Source organism: Pleurodeles waltl, chromosome 5, assembly GCF_031143425.1.
Source record: "Pleurodeles waltl isolate 20211129_DDA chromosome 5, aPleWal1.hap1.20221129, whole genome shotgun sequence".
In the NCBI taxonomy this organism is placed as follows: domain Eukaryota; kingdom Metazoa; phylum Chordata; class Amphibia; order Caudata; family Salamandridae; genus Pleurodeles; species Pleurodeles waltl.
Genome location: NC_090444.1, coordinates 133,207,535 through 133,224,518, shown reverse-complemented (window position 1 = coordinate 133,224,518; position 16,984 = coordinate 133,207,535). Strand labels below are relative to the sequence as shown.

The window sequence follows — 16,984 nt, the reverse complement described above, 5'->3', positions numbered from 1 at the left end:
CCTCAGTTAAACCCTGCTCACCTCCTTGGTAGCTTAGCACGAGCAGTAGGCTTAACTTCAGAGTGCTAGGTGTAAAGTATTTGTACCAACACTCACAGTAACTTGATGAAAACAGTACAATATGACACAACACAGGTTTAGAAAAAATAGAAAATATTTATCTAAACAAAACAAGACCAAAATGACAAAAATCCACTACACACAAGTCAAGTTATCAATTAAAAAGCAAAAAGAGTCTTCATGTAATTTAAAACACAACGCTAACGCTGTTAGCTTGAAAATGTACCTTGGGCACGTCAAAAATAACCCAGCACGGGCGAGTGTGCGGCAAAAAGGGCTTGCGATGCATCAATATCACTTGCGAGTGAGACCTTGCGTCATTTCTCCTTCAGTCAGGTCGGCATGCGTCGTTTATTCTCTCTACAGGAGAATGATGAGTCAATCCAGTCAGCACTTTCGGGTCCGGGCAGGCCCTGCGTCGCTTTTACACGCCGAGCGGTGTTTGCATCAGAAATCCAGCCGCACAATGATCCGAAAACCACGCAGCGCGGGTTGCAATCTCACCAGCCTCCGTCAGCGATACTGTGCGTTGTTTCTCCAGCTGCGGGCGTCGATCTTCCGGTCGAGTTGCGGGCGAGCGTCGATTTTTCAGCCACAGATTGGAGTCTGGCACGTGGATTTCTGACTCTTGGGCTGCCGGCTTCTCCTTTCAGGGTCCCAAGAACTGCATGGGCACCACTTGGCAGAGGCCCCAGGTGCTGGCAGAGAGAAGTCTTTGCGGTCCCTGAGACTTCAAACAACATGAGGCAAGCTCTAAATCAAGCCCTTGGAGAGTTCTTCACAAGAAGGAAGGCACACAAAGACCAGTCGTTGTCCTCTAGCACAGGTACAAGCAGCAACTGCAGGATAGCTCCACCAAGCACAGTCACAGGCAGGGCAGCTCTTCTTTCTCAGCTCTTCAGCTCTTCTCCAGGCAGAAGTTCCTCTTGGTTTCCAGAAGTGTTCTAAAGTCTGTGGTTTTGGGTGCCCTTCTTATACCCATTTTGCCCTTTGAAGTAGGCTCTCTTCAAAGAAAAGTCTCTCTTGTTTGTGAAATCCTGCCTTGCCCAGGCCAGGCCTCAGACGCACACCTGGGGGTTGGAGACTGCATTGTGTGAGGGCAGGCACAGCCCTTTCAGGTGTAAGTGACCCCTCCTCTCCTCCCTCCTAGCACAGATGGCTCATCAGGAAATGCAGACTACACTCCAGCTCCCTTTGTGTCACTGTCTAGTGAGAGGTGCAACCAGCCCAGCTGTCAAACTGACCCAGACAGGGAATCCACAAACAGGCATTTTCAAACACAGAATCATAAAATCAACTTTACTAAAAGATGTATTTTTAAATTGTGAGCTCAGAGACCCCAAACTCCACATGTCTATCCACTCCCAAAGGGAATCTACACTTTAATCATATTTAAAGGTAGCCCCCATGTTAACCTATGAGAGGGACAGGCCTTGCAACAGTGAAAAACGAATTTAGCAGTATTTCACTGTCAGGACATATAATACACATTACTGTGTGTCCTACCTTGACCGTAGACTGCACCCTTCCCCTGAGGCTATCTAGGGCCTACCTTAGGGGTGTCTTACATGTAGGAAAAGGGAAGGTTTAGGCTTGGCAAGTGGGTACACTTGCCAAGTCTAATTTACAGTTTAAAACTGTTGGATTGTGTCTTTTAAAAGCAATATTAATATGAAAAGCTTGAAGTATAATGTGTGATAAAGCCGCATAGAAAATGTGTTAACATAGAAAATAATGCACACGTTTGAAATGTGCCCACAGGGAATGGCTACCAATGTATACAAAGACTAATAAAAAGACTTATGAATTCTGAATTGTAATGCAATAATGTTTTGAATTTGTATTAGTATATCATAATTAGAGTTGTGTGTTAAGAGTTTTGCTTTATTAAATACAAGGGCTTTAATTTAGTGAGGGTTTGGGCCTAGCTGCCTGGCCTCATGTTTGAATTGCGTTTTCTAACGTGTAGTGTGCTGTTTTCCTGAAGGACACAAAGCTGTATTGTTCCAGGAGTTATATGTGTGTAGCCGTAGTAAATTCTTTCTCATGAGAACCGGCTTGCTCAAGGCGATGTTCTTGCTAGATGCAACAGTGTAATTTGTAACAGGTGCAAGGTTAACCATATTAGGAGAAGGCAATGAAGACACTGACTGGGGTGCAAAGTGTATCATTGTCTACCTGACATTCCAACCGTTGAAGACATCAATAACATGGACCAATCCGTGACATGGGAACTGAGAACTGTGGAAAATTCGAGTAAGTTGTTTGCAAATTATTGGACAGAGATATGGATGCACCAAATTTTATCCAATGAGGAATTAGGGAATAGTTAGACAGTTTTGATTTAACGGTGTGACCTGAGAAGAAATCAGCCTTCGCATTTTGCCATTCCTTTTGCTCTAAGACATTCTTGCCATATCAGACATTTTCCATTCTGTCGTTCTTCAGAGACTTTGCCAGTTGCCATACTTTAGTTTAGTTATCCTGTCGCCTCAGAAAAACCATCCTCTACCCAGTTTTGCTTGATATTATATTCTCCTCCATCTGAGGAAAGTAATGTTCCTTAGCTATGCTATCTTGAGACTTTGCCCCGTCCTACTTTGCCCGATGCTGATGAACTCATGTCCTGAGGACGAAGACTGACGCTGCTTGCTGCTCTGTTGGATTGGTAACTATCCGATGCAAATTGTAATTGTCTGTTTGCCTTTTCTTTCTAGGTACCAACTGCTATTTTGATAGAGGCCTTAGTTTAGATGTTTTCTAAATTCGTGTTCACTAAAACGTTTTGCATGAAGCCCAACATGCTAATGCTAATTTGAGGTTAGTTAGGCGTTCACTAATATCTGATGCAAATAGACAAATGACTGAGTTCTTGCTTTGTTGAATCATGTACTAGTAAGAATCTGCTAAGTTGATTTATATTAATGATGTGCCAAATTACTGAATGAGTATAATCCATGCATTGATTAAGTTCCGCTCTGATTGCAAATTAATAGTGTTTGATGTGTTATTGCTATTGAGATTAACAGAAATAATATTAGATTGTTACAAATAGGGAAATAAATATCCTAACACTTAATTAAACTGGTGTGGTTATTCCTGACTGAAAGGTCATGGTGTGTTCAATTATTGATTCTTATTGATTGTCTATTGATTTGTTGATTGATGATTACCAAAGTAAATACTTCGTACTGGGAAGTCTCCAAACGCGGTCCAAAGGTTTGTCGTCCTGAACGGGTCTCCTTGTAAGTTTACTTATTAAGGCTCTGATGCGCTAACAAACTGCACACACAGACACTGCAGTGGCAGGTCTGAGACATGATTTACACTGCTACTTAGGTGGGAGTGGCACAACCAGTGCTGCAGGCACACTAGTAGCATTTGATTTACAGGCCCTGGGCAGCTCTAGTGCACTGTACTAGGGACTTACCAGTAAATCAAATATGCCAATCATGGATGAACCAATTACATTCACATTTAGGAGCACTTGCCCTTCAGCACTGCTTAGCAGTGGTAAAGTGCCCAGAGTAACAAAAACAGCAAAAACAGAGTCCAGCACACATCAACGACCTGGGAAACAGAGGCAGAAAGTTAGGGGAAACCACGCCAAGGATGAAAAGTCTAACATTTATGAATTGGATAAAGATGATAATACAGAGTTTTGTTTGTAATTGCACAATATAAAAAAATAAGGGATAATGGGCCTGATGTACAATGCAAGTTTGCGACCGCAAAATGGCCTTTCCTAATGTACCATCCCTATTTTGTGAACTGGCATGCAAATACCGACTCGCAAAATAAGGATTTCGATTCGCATTTATGAAGGGCCTTCCAAGGGCACACCTTCCAAATTGTGAGTCGCAGTTGCATGTATGATTGTTTTGTGGCGGCAATTGCAGTCGCAAAAAACAATCGTAGTTACCGCCAATTTAAATTTTTTTGTTTGAAATGCATCCGGTTTTCCTCTAAGGAATGCGGGATGTATTTAAAAAGCAGTCACAGACATGGTGGTCTGCTGTCCCAGCAGGCCACCATCCCTGTGAGTGCGACAATACCCAATGGGATCCCAAATTGCGAGGTATCTCATAAATATTGATTAGGTAAGTCATTTGCGAACCCCATTGTAAATGCAAACAGTGTGGTTGACACTGTTGTACATTTCTGCTTGTGACTCGAAAAAAACTGCAAATTGTGAGTCGCAATCTGGAATGGTCGTACATTGGGCCCAATGACTTCTGTGATGTTAGTTCCATTTAATTTGCCATAATGCGTCAAGTCTTCTTTGTAGGAAGCAGCTTAAACCTGTCTGTTTGTTTAATCTGGATGAGGTAGGGTCTGAACTATGTGCTAGCGCTGTGAGGCCTGCTAAATGCAAGAATTAAATTGTATTGATTTTCCCTTTATTTTTACTTAAATGTTGTGGTGGTTCAGCAAATTAAAATTCTTCTTAAGGGATCTGTCTATAAACTACAGATCGAGTTTGAATGTTTATGAAGTCAATATAGTGAGTTTCACTGCGTTACGTGACATCAAAAGCTATTATCAAAAGGGATAGTGCTCCCTTTATAAATATCCAAAACATTAATGTCCCTCTTCTTTTCCCCCTTCCTCTTCCTTGTCCTCCTCCCCATCTTCTTCCTCCGCCTCTTCTTCGCCTCTCACTTTGGACACCAGGTCCAAATTTAGGGAGGAAAAGCTGTATAGTTGAGAGTGACAGTATTAATGCCTATTAAAAACATCTAGAGATGCTGCTATTCCCTGTGCCCTTGTGGTATCCACCCTTAGTAGCTTGGAAAGAGAGCGTTCATGTGGTTCATCTGAGAGCCACTTCTGAGACGAGTAGAGAGAGTTCTTCTAAGGTTCTGAAATTGGCATTCATTTTCCCTTGAATAGCCCTAAGCAGGAAATGTTGTGATCTTTCCACACACAATTTGCTAAAATTCCTTGGCAAACTCTTAAGTGTCATAAAATGTTTTTGAAAAAGATTTCAATTTGAAGAATCGATGTGTTTGGTGAATTACTTTGAACTAAAATAAATCATACCTGAGAACATTTGAAACGAGATGGAAAGGCGGGCAAAGGTCAGCAAATATTGTTTTAACTTTAGACGATTTAAAATTAATGTTATTTACGCTTTGGGGCTTATGCTACGTACATGTGGAATGCCAATTCACAACCAGAACAAAAAGCATCCTGCATTTACTTACAGTCTGGGGAGTTTAGCCTGTTAAAAATGGTAAGAACAGTGCAATGCATAAATATTTCTCTAGTAAATGAATTGTTGATTCTAGAACATGCTGGACTGTTTCAAAACCTTCACCTATCTTTCTCGTCTTCTTCTGTAGAGGGCCAGCGAACTATACAGATGGATGAAAACTTTTTTACCAGTTACAGAAAGACAACACTGAAGCCCCAGGAAATATTGCTGTCTATTGAAATTCCATACACCAGAAAGGTGATATATTAAATTAACGCAGTGTGGGCTTGTTTAATGTATAATATGCAGTAGTAACTGAAGTTATTCATGTTTTTTTTTAGGAAAAGCAAGATGTTTTTAAAGTTATCTTTACACATTGACAGAACTAGTCCACTAAACAAAATATTTAGCCTCTGTTTTTTCACTTATTTAACTTTCTGATGACTTGGCTCCCTGCTCTGCTGATCATGTACAAAACTGAAATGAGTAAACCACGGTAGCCACACCTGCCATGAGGATTATACTGCTTTTAGATGTGTAAATGCAGTTGCTCTGCATGCATCTTTGCATTAACTATGAGGATCTCTTTCTAAGAGGATACGCAACGCAGCAGCCACTGTGGTATTATTTTTGTATTTGATAAAGCACAGCAATAAGGCCCTGAGTGTTGTAGAAGAAAATACTACAGATGCTAAAAAGGTGATTGAAAATGCGCATGATATAAAAAGACATGCCTTCTTTAGCTTGCGGAATATCAGGAGTTATGGTTACTTCTAGACCTGAAAATAATTTTATTCCATTCATGAGTCTTTCATTCAAAAGGGTTTCCCACACAATTTCTTGAAATTATATTAGGAACAAAAAATAGTAGTTTGTCCATTGATCTACCAGGATTATACTTGATAAATGTTCTATTCAAAAGAGAGGGTTTTGACGTATGGAAAGCTTTGTGGATTAAACAAGCTATTTTGAAGCAAATTTGTTTCCTTACCAGCAGTCATTGCAATTTGAGAAGTGCTTTAGAAACATGATCACATTTCCTAAGTCTGCACAGGGTCCTGGCTGTATATTGGAACTGAATTTCATGAACAATGTGTGAGGTGAGTCATGGACCTTCTGATTTAGTAGGCCAACAGCCCTGCACCCACACGGTTTACAGGCAGCAGAATAGAGATTTACTGTGTTTCACTCAACAGACTGAAAGGAACTTTCCTGGAAAGACTTTATTTAATCAAGAACAGACATTCATGCTTTGATAAATGTTAGAGATCCACCAGTGAAATCTGTGTCAGCTAACACAAATATCTGTCCATAGGAAAGATTAAGTTAAATTCCCCTTTGTATATGCTTCCAAGCAAAAGTAAGATGATGTGTCAAATTGCAGAGACCCTGGAATCCTTCCCCAGTGAACCCCACATATACATGGTTGATATAACCAAAATCATAGTGACACATGGTCCTAAAACAGTTCAATTAAGCCAACATGCTCTAACAGTGTACATACTCTACTGGACTGGTGCTTGTTTTGACTATAGACATTGCATTATAGTTTCTACATATTTTGGACTCTTGTAAATCCAAGCATAAATGATCTATAAAACACCTGACAAGAACACATTTTCAAGGCAAACGTTGATGTTACAAGTCAACCCAAATCTACAAAACCAACCTACTCTGTGAATCATCTAACACAAATGCAAGATCAAGGATGCAAGTCCATTTGAAAACAAATAAGTTAACCTCCAAAACACATACTTTAATAATTTACAATGGGCTCGAACTATGCTAGGAACTGTGGCTGGTTCAATAGTTATCTCTGTTCAGAACACCCTGACTAAGTGCATCACAGCATAAGTAATTCTTTACCATTCTTGAGAAAAACATCCACAGTACCATTGCTGCTTGGCCACATGAAGTTAAGTTATATGTTTATGGTGATGATATGATAATGTGCTGACCCAATGATCTCAACTCCAAATGTTGTGTATCTGATTTGTGCTGAAGAGTTCAGGTCATTTTAACCAGTTTCTAAATGGGCATACATTGTACTCCACTCTTGCTTTTCCTTACTAAACCGGATCAGTGTTGCTTTTTCACTACTGTGAAACCTAGCTAGCATGGCGTGAAAAATTTCAATGGCCAATATCCGAGAAGCCAATATCTCTGATCCAACATATTTTCCACACCTGATTTTGATTTGCAGTTGGAGTTTTTCTCTGCCTTCAAACAAGCTTCGCGCCGTGAGGATGACATAGCCATCGTCACTTCTGGCATGCGGGTGTGTTTTAAAGAAGGAAGCAGCCAGGTGGAGGAGATGCAGCTCAGTTATGGAGGAATGGCTCCTGTGACAGTCCTTGCAAAGAAGACATGCTCAGCCCTCATAGGAAGGTATGTATATAAACTAAGCTTATACTCCTGTGGCAATCATTACCTTCTGAACAGCATCATGAGAAAGCATAAGTGAGCTCCTGTCCTATATTTAATTCAAGGAAGTGAGTTCACAAATGGGTTAACCTTGCCACAGTGTATTTTATTTTAATATAGGGTCTCCTTTTGAAGTCTGGTGTTCACACCAGTGAATTTATTGCATGCAAATATATTAAATAAGTGATGTAGGAAACTGGTGTGTGGTGGGTACCTAAGGTACTTACACCTTATACCAGTTCCAGGTATCCCCTGTTAGTGTAGTGTAGGCAGTGTCTAGAAGCCAGGCTCTCTAGAGATAGCTGTGGATGAGCAGCCAAGTGTTATCTAGGAGATACGCAAAGCACATGCAATACCACTGTAGTCACACAGCAATTACACACGTGAAAGAATACACTCAGTGTTACAAAAATAAGGATAATTTGTTTATGGTAACACAACACCAAAATTACTATAGAGCCAATACTCCCTTAGGAGGTAAGTAATACACAAGATATATACACAAGTTGTCAGAAATAGGCATACGAATAGTTCGAAAACAGTGCAAATAGTGTAAAACACAATAGAGAATAGAGGCCCTATGGGGCCATATATGAAAAACATGGAATGCAAGAGTGTCACCCCCACCTAGGTAAATGGAGTGTGTAGAGGGTCGCTGGGGGTATCAGGAAAGCACAAAGGTAAGTACCACAACACACCCCAGTAACCAGGAAAGCAGGAGTAAATTACTAGAATTTACCCAGAACACACACTTAGAAGAAAAGAAGAGAATTGCAAAATCCAGAGATGAGTGCAAGAAACCAATGTTAAATTCCTGAAAAGGAAGACCTGTGGAAGGATGGGACCAAGTCCAGAAGACACAGCAGAGGCCAGTGGGGACAGGAGCCCCTACCCAACAAGCTGAGGATAGCAGGAGCCGGTCAACGGTAAGGAAGGAAAGTCAGGACTGCAGCCCTGGAGGCGGAGTCGAGTTCCTCGAGGATGCAGGTGCTGTCCCATGGCATAAGGAAGATTGCAGTCAAGTTTGCGTGTCCAGATTCCACCAACAAGCCTTGGCAAAGGCAAAACTCGTGGTTGGTGGAAAGTGGTGCTGCCGGGGACCAACAAGGCCCAGGAGGACTCATTCCAGGAGGGGGAGTCAGAGGGACCCTCGAGTCAGAGGGGGCCCTCAGCATCAAAGAGAGCCCACAAAAGTACGGACAGCATGCACAGGAGTCCCACAGGACGGGGACACAGAAGCTGCAAATGGAGCCCACGCACCACTACAAAAAGGAGTCCCACGCTGCAGGAGAGTCACTGAGGGAGCTGTACATCACAGGAAAGAGTGCTGGGAGCTGTAGCTACATGAAGACTGAAGATCCCTTGGAAGAAGTTCAAGCAAGCCTTGGCAGCTGCAAAAGACGCTTTGCACGGGGTTACTATCCTGCGTGGGAAGGCAAGGGCTTACTTCCACCCAAAATGGACAGTTGGTAGAGAGGACTGTCTGGACCACTTCTGACCACCACCCATGTTGCAGGATCCACGCAGCTCAGCAGGAGAGGGGATCCACACAGCCAGTCGTAGTTGCTGTTGGTGCCTGCAGATGCAGGGGAGTGACTCCTTCCTTCCAAAGGAGATTCCTTCTTCTTCTTGTGCAGGCCAAAGAGTTGCTGTCTTCGGAGGATGCACAGCTAGGGAAATGTTGCAGACGCTAGAAGGAGCTGTGGAAACAATGTTGCAGGCAAAGTCTTAGTCTTTGTTGCAGATTGTCGGGTCCTGGAGAGTCCAGATGCAGTTTCAGAATTCGAAGTAAGGGATGCAGAGGAATCCTGCTGAAATCTTGCAAGCCAAATCTGAGGAACCACCCAAAAGAGAGACCGTAAAAAGCCCTGAAAGGGGGGATTGGTCACCTAGCTGGGTGACCACCTATCAGGGGGGGCTCTGACGTCACCTGCCTGACCTGGCCACTCTGATGCTCCCAGAGTTCCCTGCCAACCTTGGATTAAAGATGGCAAAACCCAGGGACCCTTGGGAGGATCTCTGGGCACCACCCCTGAGGTGGTGATGGATAGGGGCGTGGTCACGCCCCTTTCCATTGTCCAGTTTTGCACCAGAGCAAGGACTAGAGGTCACTGAACTGGTGTAGACTGGTTTATACATGAAGGGGAACCAAATGTGCCCTTCAAAGCATACCAGTGGCTTTGGGAGGCTACCCCTCCCAAGCAATGTAGCACCTATTTCCAAAGGGAGTGGGTGTAACACCCCTCTCCCAAAGGAAATCCTTTGTTCTGCCTTCCTGGGCCTGAGCTGCTCAAGCAACAGGAGGGCAGAAACCTGTCTGTGAGGTGGCAGCAGCTGGGGCTGACTGGAAAACCTCAGGAGGCTGTAGGAGCAATGCTGGGGGTCCTCTAAGGAGCCTTCAGAGTGCATGGAATCATACAGCCAATACTTGCAAAAGTACTGGGGTATGATTCCAACATGTTTGATACCAAACATGCCTAGGTTTGGAGTTACCATTATGTAGCTGGACATGGGTAGTGACCTATGTTCAGTACACACGTACAATGGCATCCCCGCGCCCACAAAGTCCAGGAAAATGGGTCTGGAGTTTGTGGGGGTACCTCTGCTAGTGCAGGGGTGGCCTCACACACAGGTACATGCACCCTGCCCTCTGGGCTGAGAGGGCTTACCATAGGGGTGACTTATAGTGAGTGACCTGGTGCAGTGACCTATAGTGAAAAGGTGTGCATGCACCCGGTTAACGCAGACTGCAATGGCAGGCCTGTAGAACCCTTTGCATGGGCTCCCTGTGGGTGGCAGAATAACTGCTGCAGCCCATAGTGATCCCCTGGAACCCAAGTGCCCTGGGTGCCATGTACTAGGGGCTTACATGGGGGCACCAGTGTGCCAATTGTGGGATGAAATACATAGTTTTGGGAGAGAGTGCATAATCACTCGGGTCCTGGTTAGCAGGACACCAGTGAACACAGTCAAACACACTGACATCAGGCAGAAAAAGTGGGTAACCATGCCAAGAAAGAGGGTAGTTTCCTACAAGTGACTTTTCCCTCTTAGAAAACTTTGGTCATAGCCCAAAGTCATTTCAATTTGATTCAGTTTTTATTTGTTTAGATTTCATTAAATTACTTTCCAAACAATGATGACATCATATTCATATGTTGGCAAGTAGGGATACTAGTCCAACCCAATAAAATACAGAATGGAAGGAGTGATAAGTTTCTGTTACCAGACCACATTTATCTAAGAGCTTCGTAGCCAAGTGCCAACTATCAGAATGCTCGTCGGTAAACAGTAATTTCAGTGCTGAACATCCAAGCACAATTTCACATTAAATACTATATCGTTACTTCTACTTCCAATTCCGAAAGGCTTACTGTAGGCCCTGAGCCTTAGTTAAATGAGGACGATTACCTTTATTAACCGGTGTTGCCCAAGACAGTAAGGCCATACTGCTATTATAGCATTCCACCCAGTGAGTGTTCTAAATGTTAAAAAGGGGGGTGGACCAGAAAGTCTGTACCAGTCAGTGTTGGCCCTGAGCCACTCCAATGTTTTAATGGAGCTCTCAACATTCCAACTAGATCAGGTTTGATTTATGCTGAAAGTTTAAGCAAAATACCAACAGATATAGCAGATTCCGCTTCTTTTTTTTGTCAGTCTCATACGTTAAAATCTTCTTCTCTCCCTCTGACACATGCCCTTCAGTTCAAAGACTTGCCCAAGGTAGTTATTTCTTGGATTTGTACCTACAAAAAGTGTAACAACGTTCTTCCTCTTTAATAGATTATAGGAAGATAGGTGGCTCTTCATCCAATTACTCTTCAGGACCTGGTTATAAGCAATCTGCTTCCAGGCCTTTCAAATTACTTGATTCAGTGTGTGCAGTTAGCATGTAATATTAGAATGATTTATCAAATGTTTACATAGTAATTTTTTGCCAAGGGTTACAAGCCCTCCCCTCGTTCAGTATATGCATTTAGGTTTCCTGTTGTATCTCTGTCCCTGTTGCTGAATCAGAGTCTGATCCATTCAGTTTCTGCAGGAGAAGGGAATACATTCAGACTCAGCATCACATTCTCAAATTCAGATATGATACTAGATTCTTATTCTTTGTATGGTACTAGATAAAGACAACTTGTAGGGCAGAACCATACTCCAAGCACTGAGACATGTAGGTAATGTATGGAAAGCTACAAATTTAAGTTAGGACTTTACACAGTCAGATTAGGTGAATGTATATTTCAGAAAGTCAAGGAATTCCAGATGATTTCTGTGTGAGATTGAGTGGCATAAGCTAAGAACGTCCCAAGTTTTCAACAAATCAAATTGTTGGTTTTTTTTGCAGAATATTGATATTTCAGGGTGAACTGAGTGACAATGAAAAAGGACCGCAGTGCATGTACTAGCCACCCATCTGTCAGCTTGCTATAGGTTTAGTAGTGTCCAGTAGTTGTTATGAAACCGTTCAGAGAAGTTATATTTTTAGGCAGAGAGAGAGGAACATAGTGGGCTAAATGTATAAATGTTGCATTGTGTGACTCATGCCACAATCATGGCTCCAACAAGGCTGTGCCTGAGTATATATGCAAGTATCCCATTTAAATAAATGGAGAGAACATATTTTTGGAGGATGAAGATGGTTTGTATGTATTGTATATGAATTTGTAGAGAGCACTAATGTCCCGAAAACAAGGTGCCCTGGTGCTGTAAGCAACACTGATAGATGCCAAAAGATGTTTCTTAGAGTCTGAAGCTGACATCAGATGTAATTGAGATATGTAGTTCCTTTCCTGTACTAGAGGCAAGAAAGTAAAATGCTTGGTCTCCAGTTCTGCTATGTTTATCCTGGGAGGGTTAATAGGAACAGCTCCACAAAGCGTAATTGACGTTGTGGACAGTAACGAACAATCATACTGATGAAGATGATCATCTTCTGGTTTGGTAAACAATCTAGTAGTTTTAGAAAAAGTGTTAAATGTACTTCTCTAGCAAGGGTCAAAATCATCATAGCTGAGGTGTTCTACACCATCTGAAGATTGGATATTAGCTGTAAAGATACAGTGAGTTTCCATATTCAACTCTTGATCAAATCAATGCTTGAATAACTGTTTTCCTATTTTCAATCAGAAGAAACTTTGAACATTTTACCTACAGCATTTTCATAATTGCAAAACAAGTTCCTACCACTTTACTAACCTGCCCATCTATTGCCAGATTACAATTCAATGTGATCCACAGGTTTTTGGACCAATCAACTGGGATTAAGAAATGGAGGGTAGTCCTAATTCACTTGGAAACTAATTCATTACAGAAGTTTCTGTCTGCCAAATACCAAAAGTTAGTTATTCCAGAGTTTAGTTGTAGGCTGTGATAGAGCGTTCCGTCCTAATAAATTACTTGTATTTGGACGCTCCTAGGTCGATGAATCTTTTGACTAAGTGGGGCTCTCTTCACTCGAGATTAGTCAATTATTCAATCGATAATCAATAACGAACATAAGCAATGCCCTGATCAACATAACACTTCACAATTAATCCAGAGAACATTTCGGCGAACCATGACCTTTCGGTCATGAATAACCACACCAGTTTATTCAAAGTTAATGAATTTATTTCCCTATATTAACAAAGCTAGCACAATGTAAATGTGTCTCAGCACCAAATGATATATGTACATGAACATTAATAGCTGTCCATAACGGCGAAAAGATGCAATCTATGCAGCATTTGAATAACAACGCATTCGATAATAGGAATGCAAACCACTAAAACTATAATCTGTAATGAGCTAATTGCATACATTAGTCAGCATAACAAGGTCTCAAATTGCATCGTGCAACAAATGAATCCTCATCTAACCTCAAATTAGCATCTGCATGTGGGACTTCATGCAAAAACAATTTAGCAACATTAATTTGGAAAACTCCTAACTAGGGCTCTTATAAAAAATCAGCAGTTGGTTACCTAAAAGAAACACAATGCAATTGTACATTTTCCTTTCATATTTACCAAATTCAATCAGCATTCAAGGAAGTCTTCGTCTCACAGGTACCGATTTCCGATCAGCATGGGACGGGGCAAAGGGGCAGGGTGGACGGGGCAATTGCCTCACAGCGGCAAGATAAAAGGGCAAAACTACTACTTCTTGCAAAGGGACGAATCAAAGTTAAAGTCTCTAGGGCGAGAATTTCTTAAAGTCTCTTTCTCTCGATTAGAGAAAGCATCAAAGTCTCATCGAACATCAATTGGCATCGTAGAAGATGGCAAAATGACGAAGTCGGCAATAGCGGGTAATGTTCAATGGCTAATGGCAAAAGTCGAATGGCCAATGTCCGGTAATGGCAAAAAGTCGAATGAATGGCCGCTTTCTTCTCGTGCACCAGGTTTAAATAGACAACAGTTCAAATCCAGTAGGGTCTTCGATTGGAGGGTTCATAGGCTGGCTTCGAATTGTCCAATCAAAAACTACAGTTCACAAGCTTCTACCTAGGCATACATTATCCTTGGAGTAGGGAACGTAAGTTGCAACATATTTTACCAATTAACTCACTTTCAGAGCGTCCATTCTCTGCACCTGCAGATTGACCTTGGAGCCAAGAAGAAGATGCCAGGCTGGCACAAAACCTTAAAGATAAGCATGTGAACCGATCTCACTGGAAAAGTACAGCTTCAAGCAAGAATACACGTTTTATTAGCACATTAGAAAAACCCGAGCATCTAAACCGTGAGACAAGGCAACTAGGCCGAAGCCTCCACTAAAGTTATGCTAAGTTAAAACATTTCAAACAAGCAAATCATAGCACACGTTTACGGTTATGTCAGATTAGTACAATTCTAATACATCACGTTATATAAAGCACGCTTATAAATGTTGGCGAACTACTCTGAGGGCACATTTGTCCCCGTACAATCTTTATTAGTTCGGTTAAAGTCACACTTGATTATTGCAGTACTACGTTTATGCGCTAATAAATGTAAAACCTTCATTTCCGCGTCATCAATCCCTCCTCTGATGACTACTTGTCATCACACAAAACTATTCCCACAAATGTTATTCCATTAAAATTCTGTCAGTTCTCTTTTCCTTTTAGTTCCCCTCGTTCTTGCATTGTATTCTTCTGCCATTCTTTTCATCACCTTCTCTTCCTTCCTTCTCTTAATTCTTGCCATGATCATTAGTATTCCCCTTTTTATTCCCCAAATCCCAAAGATGCAAATTAGTACTATTAGTATTCCCTGTATTATTTTTAGTAATATTCCATTCCAAATGCCACCAAGCCAATTTCCTACTGAAGCAATTCCCTTTCCAACCTTCTCCCACACTCCTGGTTCTTTCAATTCCTTCAAGTCTGCACTCTCTTTTGTTAGATTTGCAAGCATTGTTTTAATTTTCACACTGTTGTCTGGTATATACGTGCAACAGTGACGCGCACCAAGCATTTTGCAAACGCCGCCATCCTTTGCTAAAAGAATGTCTAGGGCAAGCCTGTTTTGAAGAGTCATAGCTCTTTCTTCTGCAAGTTCAGCATCCATCAGGATTATAGCACCTGAAAACTTTGTCAACATGTTATCCACTATAGTAGACAACTTTCTTATTTTGATGGAATTCAACACAACTCCTAATGAAGGAATCATGGCTCCAAATATATCTCCTACCACAGCAGCTGCGGTCTCTCTTTTCTGGATACGATGAGATCCAGACGTCTTTGGAATCACCGATAGGTCATCCAATTGATAAACCTTTGGGAACACTATACCCAAATAACATCTCCCCCACCATCCTTTTGGAAGACGATAATAGGCATTATGCCCACAAATGTAATATACACCCGGTATGACAGGGTCAAGTCCGTTCAGCATGAATGTCCATTTGGCCTTAAAGATAAACGTATGTTTACATTCACTCGCTCCCACGAAAATGTTATCATAATAAGATTCACCACGATATATACAAAATTTCCCTACATGCCAAGCATCTAAAACTATTCTCCCTTGTGTTTTTATTGCGGCAAAATCATAATGATCTACTGAAGTCCTCTTACTTAGCTCTTTTTCTAATTTCGCATTCATTTGTGCCCTTCTATCATCTGTGCGATCTAAAAAGCTTATTTCTACTGCTGAGAGCGAGCAGGTAAGATTTTCCCTATGTGCGTGAGCTGTTTCAAAAGGTTGCATTGGCTCGAAAAATTCCCTCATTATTTTAGCATCCCAATCTTTAGCAATCTGGCTTAGTTGCGTTATTATAGGAACATATGCAAAGGTAACATCATAATTTGAGTAAAAATACTGTATGTTAGTGTGACCATAAAATCTAGAAGTTACTAAACTACATGTAATCCCATATGTAAGAGGCATGTGGTGATAAGTCACCCCTTCCGTTACCGATGTCGGTATCTGTGTACACACATAACAATCTTTCGCATCCATAGTCTCAACATATTCTGTTAGTAGGCGATAGAAAACATTATACGAAAGTTCCTTCTTATCATGCAAGTGTCTCTCATCTAATTCTAGTCTTTTCAATGCGGTTAGTTCAGTGACAGTAACAGGAGCAGAAGTAGAAGCATCAATTTTCTCATTCTCACCCTTACCACGCGTTGCAAGCACTATTGCCATTATTAGTACACATGCAGTTATCAAGCCTATACACGCATATTTACAATATTTCACTCTACTGTTTTGTGTAGCGTACTTAGTCATGATCTGTATAGAATCAGAGAGCTAGAAGCACCTATAAAGAAACGATTTAGCAATTAGTTACAAAGCTGAACGAGCACAATGTTCACACAGTTTTCTTCAGGAGCTCAGTCACTTATCGGTTAGCAGCATTTGTCTCAATTCGGCATTAACTCAGTCCTTTTTTTTTTTTTTCAGTTAGCAACGTTGTCTCAAATCGGGTTTAATAGTCAATCAGGTTATCAAAGTCTTATCAAGTTAGCAAATGTCTCTTCCGGTTTAGCAATGTCTCAGCTGGTTGTATCACGTTAGATTATAGCAAGCAATGTCATTTATCAGCTTTTTTTTTTTTTTTTTTCAGTCAATAGTGTCCATAAAACTTTTCTTTTCTATTGGTATCTCTTCTTCTTCGTTCTCGAGGCTAAGAGATACAAATTCGTCAGTCCAATCGTCATTGACTGCATATGCCCATTCTGGACCGGAATATCTCCTGTTTGGTATCCTTTTCCTTTTCAATTTTGCATCTCTCTTTGATTCTGCCTCACTGGTACTTTCCTCTTTGGCCAAGTCTTTTTCTTCACTTGATGTTGGTACCACGACAGACACTTCCTTTCTTTTCTCTTTCACT

The 16,984-nt window shown here is 41.4% G+C and overlaps 1 protein-coding gene across 1 annotated transcript in view; it reads left to right on the top strand.

Annotated features, from left to right (window-relative positions):
• LOC138295473 (xanthine dehydrogenase/oxidase-like) overlaps positions 1–16,984 on the top strand; it is a 794,335-nt gene that overhangs the window by 224,649 nt on the left and 552,702 nt on the right. Inside the window, exons 13-14 of the mRNA XM_069233806.1 lie at positions 5,406–5,515; positions 7,461–7,645. Coding sequence (XP_069089907.1) covers positions 5,406–5,515; positions 7,461–7,645 — 295 coding nt within the window. The remainder of the gene's footprint in view (positions 1–5,405; positions 5,516–7,460; positions 7,646–16,984) is intronic.